Source organism: Thamnophis sirtalis, unplaced genomic scaffold (genome assembly GCF_051295495.1).
Source record: "Thamnophis sirtalis isolate CommonGarterSnake01/CBP01778 unplaced genomic scaffold, rThaSir2_p1.2 scaffold_1, whole genome shotgun sequence".
Lineage (NCBI taxonomy): Eukaryota > Metazoa > Chordata > Lepidosauria > Squamata > Natricidae > Thamnophis > Thamnophis sirtalis.
Genome location: NW_028261381.1, coordinates 134,957,173 through 134,971,302, shown reverse-complemented (window position 1 = coordinate 134,971,302; position 14,130 = coordinate 134,957,173). Strand labels below are relative to the sequence as shown.

General features: G+C 38.1%; 1 protein-coding gene across 3 annotated transcripts in view; it reads left to right on the top strand.

Moving 5' to 3' along the window:
• The window catches only part of FOXN3 (forkhead box N3), a 178,244-nt gene that overhangs the window by 155,106 nt on the left and 9,008 nt on the right, over positions 1-14,130 (top strand). For all 3 annotated transcript variants that reach the window (XM_087725332.1, XM_014073967.2, XM_014073968.2), the window contains one exon: positions 3,595-3,703. In XM_087725332.1, the coding sequence (XP_087581458.1) occupies positions 3,595-3,703 (109 nt within the window). The remainder of the gene's footprint in view (positions 1-3,594; positions 3,704-14,130) is intronic.

The following is a 14,130-nucleotide window of genomic DNA, read 5'->3' as shown; positions in this document are numbered from 1 at the left end:
AATGTTTTCATTAGTTTAACCTTCTTAAGTCTAGTCAAATATTATTAACAAATTGAGAGTAGGCAATAATGGCTATATTTGTGCCTGGAAAAAAGTAATCCAGCTTTATTCCATACAATTCAGCTACCAATCTGTATCAGTTTGACAAGCAAAATTAGGGGGGGGGGGTATTTTCATTATGGAATAAAAAATGAATAAATACATTGATCAAGCTTTCCTTCTATCTTTTTTTCTGTCTCCTGCAAGTAAAAGCCCTGAAACATACATAGGTATATTTCTATAATTGAAGTACTTTTGCAACTTTTTGCTTACAATGTATAATTCTATATTCTATATTATGGGTGTAATCACAATAGTAACTTGAAGGTTATTGTGATAGCTAGTTAGAAATTATAGCCAGTTTTTAAAGAAAATATTGTGAGGCTTATTTTTCCCCATGGACATATTGCCACCAAATTAGAGTATTTGCATTGGAAAGTGTATAGCTGAGACTCAAATGTATCCTGTGCAAATAAGTACAGTATTCCTTTGCCTAAGAATTTCCCAATTTCAAAAGTTCTGGAAAAGCCATGGATTCGATTTGCAGGGGATGTGGAGCTCCTACAGATCCTTCTGTCTGAAGAGGCATAATAATGTGAATGTGTATATCTATTTATTTTTGTTACAAAATATTTGAAAAAAATAGGGCTTGAGGTTGATACAAATGGGTAGTATATGTGTATCCTGCTCTCCACATAGCTAGAATTCATTAATGGGCATTATATATTGTTATTGTGCCTAGTCATTTAAAGTGACTGAAGGAATTAGACTATGGTTGTCTAATCTTTTGACTTCCTTGGGCCTCATTGAGTCAAGAGGAATTGTCTTCGGCTGCATATAAAATAAATAATACAGTTAATGTACATAAACAACAACATTTACTTTTTCAATATTTTTATTATCTTGTGGGGCCACATTACTATCAGTGAAGGGCCACATGTAGCCTATGGACCACGGGATGAACATTATTGGGTTAGATTATGATGAAAACCTTGGCATATGGAAACAGAAGAGTACGTTTTCTTTCAAATATCCTATAACAATTTGCATTCTTCTTCATATTAATCATTATTTCAAATGGGATTTTCGATGAATATATTGGTAGAGTGCCTGGGTTTTTAAAATTGTTTCTGTTGTAAGATGTTGTTATTTTTTATTCTACTAGTTCTGTGGATGGTTTAGTTTAATTTTGAAATGTTCGTTATAGCAGGGGTCCTCAATCCCTGATCTGTGGACCAGCACTGGTCCACAGCATGCCAGAAACCGGGCCGCGCAAACAAATAAAGCCCCATGTGCGGGATCCAGGCAGCATGCAAAACTATGCCTCCTCCAGTCCACGAAAATATCTCTCTCCACAGAACCGGCCCTTAGCGCCCAAAAAGTTAGGGGTCGTTGCCCTATGAAATGCATAGAAGGCAAAATACAAATTCTAACTGCCTAGCACAGTTGTATAAAAAGCATATACTTAAGACATATTCTTACTAAGTTAAGCTAAACTGATTTTCATATTTCTCTTCCTAGTATTTTCATTTGCTGATGTGTGCCTGATGTTGATTAAATAAAAACTTTTTTAAGATTACGTATATCCATTTTATTGGATATTTCATTATGCAGAAATAATAGCCATTCACAAGAAGTTATAGACGTCTACATTTCTTGAAAAGTGATTTTTATATTTCGTTCCTTAAAACTTCCTTTTCTCATCTGCTATGTTGCAGACATTTTTTGACAGTTCCATTCCATTCCACTACTGAAGTCCTCCTTAGTCTTATCTTTCTGACTTGTATACGTTTTGTATCTCATATTTCTATTCAAATCACTATATTTTATTCATTGGATAAGTAGTATTAATCTCAATAACAACACTTACTATAGATAAAAAGATGTGATGTTGACAATTCACATGAACAGTGAGTTGTGTGTTGCTGCTGCTACTCCATCTGTGTAAATTAGGCTTTTCATAGGCTATAATCTATGAAAAGGTTTCTACTCCAGGTGAGAATATCCTACTGTTTCAGAAGATATTGATTCTAAAAACAGTATATGTAAATGTGATACAAGACATTTATACATATGAGTGAGGCTAGATTGGGAAGAATTTGTTTGAGGTAGTCTTTTAACCATAGGGTAGATATTTGAGGAGTTCTGCTACAGTCTTTTTCATTTCAAAATATATAAAAATAATGTCGTCCATTTTAGCAGTCATTGTAAGGGAACTTTGAGTCCAAACCAAAGGCCCGCCAATTGCTGTTTCCTACCTGACCCAATGTACTACTTATCCTCCTATTTAGAAAGGAAATAAAGTAATGTACAATGAGTTAATACTCATTGGAGTAGCCTTTATCTCTGATAAAGCTCTTGCTTTTATGTATTAAATGACAATTGGGAGTTAACACTGTTTGGAAAAGGGGAAAACTCATTTTAGAAACTTCCATAGATATATAATTGCTGTTGACATTTATTTGTTTGTTTTAGGAAATTTATATTGCCACCTATTCACACCCGGCGACTCAAGGCACCTTACAAGAATAAAAAGCCTCATATATAAAACAATAGAACTAATAAAAGAGAATAATCATATAATAATAAATAATAAAATAACCCTCCCTCAGCGACAACACATCACATGAGCCACCCCTCTCTGTATTCCTCAGGTCTGCTGGGAGAATTAGGTCTTCAGTGCCTTCCAAAAGAGTGTTAGAATGAGGGCCATTCTAATCTCTGGGGTAATGATGTTCCACATAGAAGGCACTTCTTCTGGGCCCACCAGGTATATCAATATTCCTTGCCTGCCAGCTCTGGTGATATAATACAGACCTGGGTATTTAATGGTCCGTGGGCTACATCCATCTATACATCTATAGATTGTGAACACTGATTTTTCCTTTCTTTTGTGGCCTTTGGAAAAGTTATTGCAGAATTGTCTGGAATTTCAAAAATTTACAACTCTTAATATTTTTCCTGTTATGGGAGAATAATTCTGAATCTATCCCTATTTCAGGAGCCTTCAAAACATGCCTATTAGATTGACCATTACTTTTAGTCCTCATTTGAAGAAAGAATATTGCTGCCAAGAAAATGTGCACTATATACTTGAGTTGAATGAATTTGCAAAATTCAGCTTCTCAACCAGATTACTTTTTTCTTACTAGTTTAGTAGTATTAGTTCTGGTTATGATTTCTTTTTGAAATGCTAGGCAGGGGTCTTTCCCTTTCTGCAAAGATTGCTTGTTAAAATAGATTATATCTCGAACTTTGGATTATACGTTTTCTATTCCACTGTATCATGGCTTCTACCAAAACATCTTACCTTAGATCACCTGGTAAGTATGTTGCTGAAATGAGGTTTGGACCAAGAACATTTCAACTTGTCTTCTTAATAAGCATTTTTCAGCAACTTTTCACAGTCTTTGTGACTCTACTCTGTGCATGATATACAATAACATCTTGCCCTATATGTGAATTTAGGAAACTGGCGACTCTAATATAAAAATTGATAGTCAACATTCAATTTTAATTGTATTTTCTTTTCTTTCTCTTTCCATTTGTCCTCAGTTCCCCCTGGAGTGATACAAAATGGAGCTCGCATTCTGAGTAGAGGAATTTTCCCAGGAGTTAGACCACTGCCAATAAACCCTATTGGAAACATGGCTGCTGCAGTAAGGTAAGAGTTCTCAAGTGCAAGATCAGTAGCACTGCACTTAGTTGTGCAACTGAGTCAGTTCGATCTTGTCTGTAATTTCTATCATGTCCCAAGATTATGCTCTCTGTGAAAGTCAAGAAAACCAAGAATCTTCAAATAAGAACTCTCAAAGGATTCTAATACATTTTCAATTGATTTAGTAAATTTGGAGACATATAAACGTGACTTAGACTCTTCAATTTTTTTCAGGTGAAGCCATGACAAAACATTTTTCTGTGACTACATAATATTCACATACAAATCTGTTCAATCTGTCCGTATGTGTCATAACATATATAAGATGCTACCCTTCCATCATTAATTGCAACTTTGGTAAAATATTAAATGGAAGTCTGCATTTTAAATTTTTAAAAGCTATATTGGATATATTCTTTATAGTTATTGGACTATAATTTGTGTTTGCTCCTATTTGCCTATTTTACCATTTCAGTACCAGCAATCAAGTCATCTGCAATGAAGAAGATAACAGTCCATGATCTATGTGACTGCAACATTATTCACCATTGTTTTCGCACTATAAGACACTCCGGATCCTAATACGCACCTAGCTTTTGGGAAGGAAAACAAGAAAAAAAATCTGTGGGTGGAAATGCCTTTGCGTCTTATAGAGCGAATGTTGCTGAAGCCCCGCCCACCCGCCGGCCCCCACCCTTCAGCCTCTGCCTCCCAGCAATTTGCTTTCTTGCAGCAAACAGCCTGGTCAGCTTCAGCACAACCTGATTTAGCTTGAGCAACTGATTGATGGCTGGATCAGCCTCTGGAATACCGCCAATCAGCTGTTCCAGGCTGTGGGGATCACCGCCGCCCATTGCCCCCATCACTGCCACCACCTATCACCACCTCCACGTGTCCTGTTTTCAGCCTCTGCATGTGCCGGTTTTGGCCTGTTCCAGGCGGCGTGGATCCAGATGCGTGGAGGCCGAAAATGGGGCATGCGGAGGCCAAAAATGGGCACATGGAGGTGACAATGGGCATCGACAGAGGCAATTGGCAGAGGTGATTCCCCACAGCCTGGAACAGCTGATCAGTGGTATTCCAGAAGCCAATTCAACCTCCAGTCAGCTGTTCGTGCTAAACCAGGCTGTGCTGAAGCTGACCAGGCTGTTTGCTGCAAGAAAGCAAATTGCTGGGAGGCAGAGGCTGAAGGGTGGGGGCCGGCGGGTGGGCGGGGCTTCAGCAACATTCGCTCTATAAGACGCAAAGGCATTTCCACCCACATTTTTTAGGGAAAAAAACTCTCATAGACCAAACAGTACAGTATGTACAAATGACTTCTTTGGTTGCAACATGTGAAAATACAGAATTTATATTTTAACTGATACTTAAATTCTCCTAGATTATACTGTATATATTTCTAATGCATTGCATTTTGCAGTTGTACCATGCTCAAGCCACTTGTAATCTTTGAATGAATGAATTATGTAGCCAGTTTTTTAAACCATTTTATGTTTGGGTGTCAAAACCAAGGTGCAATAGAATGAGAATTGTTTTGATAATGTGAATTACTCAAAAATACTAAAACCAACAGAAATTCTATGACTTGACATGAAACGTAATGGAGATTGTGCCTTTATGTTTCTTGTTGTCTTTTAAGCTTAACTACCTAAATCAGACATGTCAAATTTAGGGCCCCGTGGGCCAGATCTGACCCACAAGGTGTTTAAATTTGGCCCTTGGGGCCACCCTGGAGATGGCAAGGGGCCGGCCCCTGCTGTCTCGGCCCTGGCCCACGCCAGCCCTCAATCAAAGGAAAAACCTGAATCCAGCGGGCCAGAAGGCAGCCCAGCCACTTCACCCTTCCGGTTCCTTCTCAGCCTCTGGGCCAGACACAGTTGCTATTCCTTGGCTGGAGTTGCAATTACATCCGCCCACTTTGTCTTGCAAAGCAGGGCTGCACCAGCACCTAGCGCCATGCCAGAAGCCCTGATTAAAGGTTGAGTGCTCCACCCTCACCCTCTAAGGAAGGGGTCAGCAGCTGAGGTTACATTGTGTCTCTCCAGCTGCGGTTCATTGGATGACACCTTCCCCTCCCCCAATGAGCCTGGGTTACTTACCTCTTATTGCAGATTTTGTCAAAGGCTGCCCAAAATTCACTCTGGAATTTTGGGGTTGGAAAGCGGAGGGAAGCTCCGTATTTGTAGGCATCAGCTGCACCTGCTTCCTGCTCCCCACTCATAGTTACTTCCTTTGGAGCCTTCCTGACGCTGACGACAGCCTCTGAAAAGTGCTATTTGATTTCCCCTCACTCTTCTTCCTCAGATCTAACATCTCTTTCCTCCCCCTACCACCCCCCCTCTCACACACACACACACATACACACACACACACTTCAAAGGACATAGTTTCTGGTCCCATACATCCTTATTGCAATTTTCTGAACCTTTCCTATTTCTCTAATTGCTTCTTAAAGTATGAGGACAGGACTGAATATAGTACCTGCAATATGACCTGTCCAAAGTAGAATAAAATAAAATTTCAGGTTAATTGGAAACCATACTTCTGTCAGTGTTTATGTTTTTATGCATATACTGTCTCCCTGCCTGAAAAGAATACCAGACTTAGTCTCATACATATTAGAGTTCATAGGATAGAAGTTGAAAGATAAGGAAGGAGTGAAAATAAATGAGCAAAACTGAATGCATAGAAAGTAGAATAGATGAGATAAACTTTTATAAATTATATTTCCATTGCTCAGAAGCTGGCAAATATACAATTTCAGTTTTTCAATAGGAATATTTCCCTGCATGTGCTTTACTAGGTAGGACCATATAATCATTCTTGATTGATTAAGTGCAATCTACTTGTTTCAATTTCTAGTGACTGCATCGATTTTCTCCTCAATTATCTTTCCATAACCCAGTCTTTCAGATCTTCCAACAGTGTACTCATTGCCACTGAAACTGACTCCGTTTATTTACTGCTAGTTGTCCTCTTCTCTTTCATTTCACTATTCCCAGTAATAGAGCCTTCTCCAGAGAACTAGATCTTCACATAATGTGGCCAGAGTAGGATAATTTGAGCCTGCTCATTTGGGCCTTGAATAAGAACTCTGAGTAGGTTTCTTTTCTTGGTCATTCACAGGAGTCTTAAGAGGCTTTGCCAACTCAAAATTCAACAGTGTCGATACTCTTCCTATCCTGTTTCTTCAGCATCTAGCTTTCACTTCCATAGGGATGGCTTGTCCAATTCTGTTATTTGTGGGAATAGGTGCACCACAGCATTTGAATATCTTTTCTAAGGTCTCCATCGCTGCTCTTTCAAATGCTAGTTTTATCTGTTGTTTCTTTGCTGTTGATGGTTGACCTAAAAGACAGAAACAATCCATCACTCCAGTATTATCATTGCCAATTCTAAAGCTGGTTGTTTTACCTATTGTGTCATTAGTATATCTGCTTTATATTTAATTTTAATACTATTTCTTCCCATTGTTGTTTAATTTTTATTATTAGAACGTGCAGTGCAGATCCTTTGCATTTTTGTCTATTAAAGAAGGTAGTGTCATAAGCTTAGCACAGGTTTGATGTTTCTTTTTCCTGTTTTAAAACCACATTAATTTTCTTCCAAACCAGCTTCCTCTAATATACAGTTTGTTTAGCATATAGATTGAACAAATAAGAGGATAGTATACAGCCTTGTCCATCACTTCGCTATCATGAAGCCAATCACCATGTTTTGCCCATACACTGGTATTCTGATTCAGACTCAAAAATTACATCAATTATGACAGCACAATAAAAATGCCTATGTGCAGAAAAATTGTAGGATAATTTTCATTCTATGATGACTTTTTCCTAAGACAAAGCTAAGTATAGCAACTTATGTATTTGTTTAATGCATTTTATAGAAAAAAAGCTTACCATAGCTTAAGAAATAGAAATGTAGAAAACTGATGGCAGTGGTATATCTCCTCTTTAAGCAGCCAGCACTAGATCCAGCACTTCTAAAAAAAGTATTCATTCTCCAACCTTCCATTTTTAGTAAAATTTGTTAAGAAAATGGTCAGATTACACTTCAATGATCCCTAGAGAAAACAAATTATCTGGACTCTGTTCAATCAAGATTTACACTGGGACATAGTATGGATATATCATTTGTTGCACTTGTGGATGAGATGACCTCTGATAGAACATGGACAGAGTGTGTACTTTCCAAAAGATGCCCTAAGTAAATTACGAGCCTCGTGACAAAGTTCAAAAGAAATCCAGTCATTTATTAGGAGCAACATTTTGGCTTTATCTTCTGCTGCGGAGCCAAATCTGATTTCCACTTAATGGCATCTGAACTTTACCCCTGCATCTCCCCTCCCTTTTGTCTGTGTCATAAATCACATCCACCAACAATATGCTGTGGCAGGCTATGAACTTGCGCATTTCACACGCCAGCTGTAGAAATATGAGACCTGACTCTGGCCAAAGGTATGCATGGCATTCTCTCTTTTCTCTCTTTTCTATGTCAACTTGATAATAATCATGGAAACACTTTGCAAGTTGACACAGAGTGCTGTAATCTCTCAGTTCTTTTTTATCTCTCTTTTTGATATTATTAGCAAGTTTGATCTAGTGATTAAGACACCAGGCCAGGAAACAGGTTACTATGAGTTAAAATCCTGCCTTAGCCATGAAAGCCAACTGGGTTTACCTTGGGCCAGTCACTCTCTCACACAGCCCAACTCATTCCAAGGATTGTTGTGGGGAAAATAGGACAAAGGTATGTTGGATACTTTCACCACCTTGAGTTATTTGCAAAAATAATAAAGGCAAGACCCAAATAAATAAATATTTTAAAATACCATCAATCATGGTATCTTTCTGGATTGCCTATAGAATTAAGAATTGGGACTCCATATTCTGGTGGTTCTTTCTGTGGCCAATTCTAGTCAGTATTGGCAGGAAAGAGAGTCTGAAGCCGAGGCTCCTGTTGTGTATGATCCTACAGGGCTTATTGCTCTCCCTTTTGCTGTTTAACATCTGTGCAAAGCCATTGGATGAGGAACTCCCATCAGATTGGAGTGACTACTGTCATTAGTATGCTGATGATACCAATTGTACATCTCAGTCTCAATTCAGCCAAGTTGTGCTCTTAAGTTCTTGTACCAGTGCTTGGAAGTAATTGTACAATTCAAGGATTTTCCTGGACTCATAGTTCCTGCTAGAGGAATAGGAAGACCTTCACATATATTCATCTTGAGTACCAGTTGCACTGATTTATGGACTGGGAGGTCTGTGGACAGTTACTTATATACTTATATACTTTATCAGCTTATATCCATATCTGGTGGTTCTTTTATCATGAGGAAGCGTGCAGTATATCCTGTGTGGCACTGTTCTTGAAGTTCATTAGGAAGCTGCAGAATGCAGGAACATACGAGTACAGGTAGTCCTCAATGTACAACCATAATTAAACCCAGAATTGAGCCCATCCTGTCATTAAACAAAATACCCACATGATCACCTTGCTCAACAACCACATTCCTGGCTCTTCCTATTGTGATTACCCAGAGCACAGAAAAATGTTGATAGATCACATTGCACAGTTGAACATAGCAACATATTCTGGTTTACTCTTCAAGTCTTCTTGGCAGAATTGTGTTAAAGTTTTTATCTTTCGTTATGGCTGAATCGTTTGAAAAAATATATTGTCCTAGATTCAAGAAGGTACTTATTTTCAGGTATTAATCATGTGGTTTACATGCAGATAATCAGAATTCATTGGTCAGCATTTTAAATAGAGGGATCTGGTAGAAGATGTGGTGAAGATCTCTGATATCTTGGCAAATCACTGCTAACAAGTAGAACTGAGAATTGGAAGATACCTGGGCAAGAGAACTTCCCCAAGGAGGCCCATTACCAGTCCTCTCAAGTACTTGGCTTTCCTCTCCCCCCCGCCCCCAATACCCATCTCAGCCTTTTGAGATAGATAGATAGATAGATAGATAGATAGATAGATAGATAGATAGATAGATAGATAGATAGATAGATAGATAGATAGATAGATAGATAGATACTTGCTTTCACTAGTTATCAGCATGGATTGTGTGTATATGTGTGTGTGTGTCTTTTTGTGTGTGTGTGTCTTTGTGTCTTTGTGTATTGTACATTGCATCTTTTTGAGTGGGTAAGCATTTCTGGACTTCTGCAAACATATTTGGAGGTTAATTTCATGTGCTATTGTATGTGATGTTTTGTTGATATTCTCATATCCATATTGCTGATGATCATGTCTTTTATTTCATTACTGTGGCATGTTTAAGTCTATTATAAACTATTTGTGGTTTTGGGATATGGGTGATGTGAAAATACATGTAATAAATAAATATTGAAGGTGCCATTGCAAAATGGCTGCCATGGAAGAGTATGAGTAGTCAGGAACTTGGACATACGTCTCCAAGTTCTCTTGTAATTTTCATTTCCAGTTCACTTTTGTCCTCGTTCATGGCAAGTGGGCATGTTTCCAAACATAGCTCTGGGATGTAACAGCCCCCCACCCATACTGGGTTCAAAGGCATTTTTCAAAATAACAGTTAAACTTTTTTTGTTAAATATTTTTTCTAAACTATACTCATGGCGTAGGAAGCCTGGGAAACACTAGTGAAGGTGTCTGTTGAGCACATTAGTTCCCACAAGCCCAGCATTTGCATTTCAGAGTGACCTCATTTGGGAAAGCTTTTAGGCTTTTAGGCAGCTTTTCCTATAAATGCATTTCATCTGTTGAACACACTGGGGGTGGGGGAGGCTTCTATGCACTCACAAAAAGGCAAGAACGCTCCCGTTGCTTATTTTTGTGGATGTGCAAAGATCTGGTTTCAAAAGACAAAATGGTATTCAGTGCCTGCATGGATGCACATATAGCACCTATTGGGGAAGATCTTAGCCTCTATGTATATTTTTCCGAGGTCATGCAGTGGCAGCTGCTCATAGTTACTTTTAAGGTATTCCCAACAGATGGTATGTGTGTCCCTTTGCATGCTTTAAATCTATTTTGCTTCTGATTCAGGATCTATTATTTATTCTTCCAGAACCTTGCATAAAGGTTTGTTTTCCTCAATGCACTGTCTTTTTTTTTTTTTTGATTAAAATACAATTTGTATTTGAGGGGGTATTTTAAGCATATCCATTCAAATAGGTTTGTTAAAATAAAAATACGTGCCATGCGGTACAATTTCTCACCCCTTATCCCCTGCCTTTTTAGTTTTTGCCTTTTGGAACAAAACCTTTATTGCTAATACCCTGTTTCCCCAAAAATAAGACCTCCCTAGATAATAAGCCCAATTGGGCTTTTGCGCGCATGCACTAAAATAAGCCCTTCCCCGAAAATACAGCAACATAGCAGCAGCCATGAGGTGACCACACTCAAAAATAATAAGACTCGGAAAATAAGGCCAACTGCTTATTTCAGGGGTCAAAAGAAGGGCAGTGATCAAAATACCCAGGCAATTGCTTCTTTTGAATCCTCTTTATATATATTTTATTATGTTTTCATTCTATACAATCACATATTCACTGTGCTTAATCAGGGCATATAACATTGAATATAGAAAATGCCCTCTACAATACAAACCCAGTATACCACCTTGGCCCGCCATACACCCTCTTTCAACCCCCTCCAACTTTCATTCTTCCTTCTCACACACCCCTCTACGCCTACTTCCCCTCCCCTTCTTTCTAACCTTAACCCTATCACTCCCTCTCCATTCCCTCCCTCCCTTCTCCTCCTCCTCTCTCTCACCCTCTCCACCCTCCTTCTTCTTTCACTCGACTCTTTCCTTCGGTATCTATTACCTTCCAGTATATTAGGTTTGTTCTATTTTCGCACTAACATTGAAAAGCCACAGTATACAAATACAATCATGGAATTTAACACATATTGTATTTCCCCCCTCCCCCCTCCCCCTAAATCCCCACCTCCCTTCCCTCCCCCCGACTTCCCAAAGACCATACGTGGTATAACTTTTGAACAATCACAGTCTAAAATATCTCTACATTGAACTCAGCTTCTTACTGTTACCCAAATTTTAAACAATTTAAATTATTACTGATACTAAGCATAAGCTATCTGGAGTTTCTTAGTCCCATATTTACTTTTTATGTAATCAATCCATTTTTTCCAGTCTCGTTTATATCTCTCGTTTGAATGTTCTTTGAGATATGCTGAGATTTTGGCCATTTCGGCTAAGTTCATAACTTTCAAAGTCCATTCTTGAATTGTAGGTAAATCTTTCTTCTTCCAATACTGCGCCACCAAGAGTCTTGCTGCCGTTATTAAATACAGAACCAAATTAGTCTCTGCTGCTGTAAAATCAATACATATACCCAGTAAAAACAACTGGGGGGTAAATTTTATCCTTCTTTTAAAGATGTTTTGCAGGATCCACCATATTTTTATCCAAAATGCCTTGACATTACGACATGTCCACCATATATGAAAATATGTAGCATCACAAGAACCACATCTCCAACATTTAGGTTGAACATTTGGATACATAGAGGCAAGCTTTTTAGGATCTAGGTGCCATCTATAAAACATCTTATAAAAATTTTCTCTCAAGTTTTGTGCTTGTGTAAATTTCACATTTCTTACCCAGATTCTTTCCCATGTTTCAAGCATTATTGGTTCCTCGATATTCTGAGCCCATTTTATCATACAATCCTTAATCAGTTCCGTTTCAGAATCCATCTGTACTAATACATTATATATCCTCTTTATATGCATTGAGCTTTGATCCCTTATCCCCTGCCTTTTTAGTTTTTGCCTTTTGGAACAAAACCTTTATTGCTAATACCCTGTTTCCCCAAAAATAAGACCTCCCTAGATAATAAGCCCAATTGGGCTTTTGCGCGCATGCACTAAAATAAGCCCTTCCCCGAAAATACAGCAACATAGCAGCAGCCATGAGGTGACCACACTCAAAAATAATAAGACTCGGAAAATAAGGCCAACTGCTTATTTCAGGGGTCAAAAGAAGGGCAGTGATCAAAATACCCAGGCAATTGCTTCTTTTGAATCCTGAGATATGCAGCATATCAGTGGATAAGAAAATGTTCAATGTCATTATTAACTCAAACAAACAGATTTTAAAGCATAATATGAAAAGGATACATACCAAGCAATAATGGCCATACCCAAATCTCTTGTAAGTTGCCAGCAGAGATACCCCAAGAGCAGCTAGTTTCCATGGTACCCAGTGCCAGGTTCTGTGCAGAAGCTCACAACAAACAACCCTAATATTTTTATCAAAACCTGGCACCATATCTTCATGACCTTGGCTATGGTCATGAGACTGCAAGATCTGATCCTGGCAAATGACTCTGGCATGGGAACTGAAAGTCTGAGATTTTCACAAATTGACAACCAAGTGAAGATTCTCCCTCCTTTTTCTGTATTCAACAAGCAAAAGTGAAAAAACAAGCAGGTTGACTCAGAACGAGCTCTAAACCTTTAGACTTTTCTTTATATGAAGGAGATATCAAAATATGTCACTAAAATCTTCAAACTTAAGAATCATCTTCCGTAACCCTACTACAACATGCAGGCTCTTGATTGAACCACACACCCCATCTTTATGCAAACTAATGAAAAGGAAGCATTTTTTTTCATAAACTGGTATAATCTGTTAACAATTTTCTCAAAATGTCAATGTTTTATCTTAAAACATTTTTTTTAATTTAAATATTTAAAAACATTTTTTTAAATCTCTTCATTTTGCTTTCTCTTTAAAACCTCACTAAATGGTTTTAAGGGAATGCCAATAAAATTCTCCACTGTACCACCTTGCTTTGAATGTATACATGAATGACTTCCTTTAAGTATTTGGCATCATTTAATCTTAGTTCTTGCACTGGTGATGCTGCCTCATTGTAAATGCAGCTGACTTCCTGCACAATCATGAATGACATTGCATTTAGCTATTATTAACTGAAGGAGATTCACCTTTGTCTTTTTTCACACGCTGAGATCGGCATAATTTATCATCCATAGATGCTAAGTTTCCTTTATATAAACCAGGAGTTTTAGAGAAACTTTTCATACGATTTTAGAGTTTAGCCATTTGTAATTGAATAGGAGCTTTTTCTTAAATTGCACCAGGACTATAAATAGAACAATATTTGAAGAAGCAGGGTTTTCCCCCCTATGGCCAGTTATTATACTACTAGACAATCCATGATCTGTTGGGTCATTGTTTCAGAGATACCTAATACCTGCAAAACCTCACATATTGTCCTGACCCTTGTTGTGCCATTCTTGTGCACAATCTCCCTGACACATGTTGTGCCCCTTGTATGCTGTCTTTCACCCTTCCTAATCTGCAGGATGCCTCTCATACACTCTTTCCAATCCACATGGTGTCTCTTATATGCACTCTACTCCTTATGTACTCAGTATGTTAATTG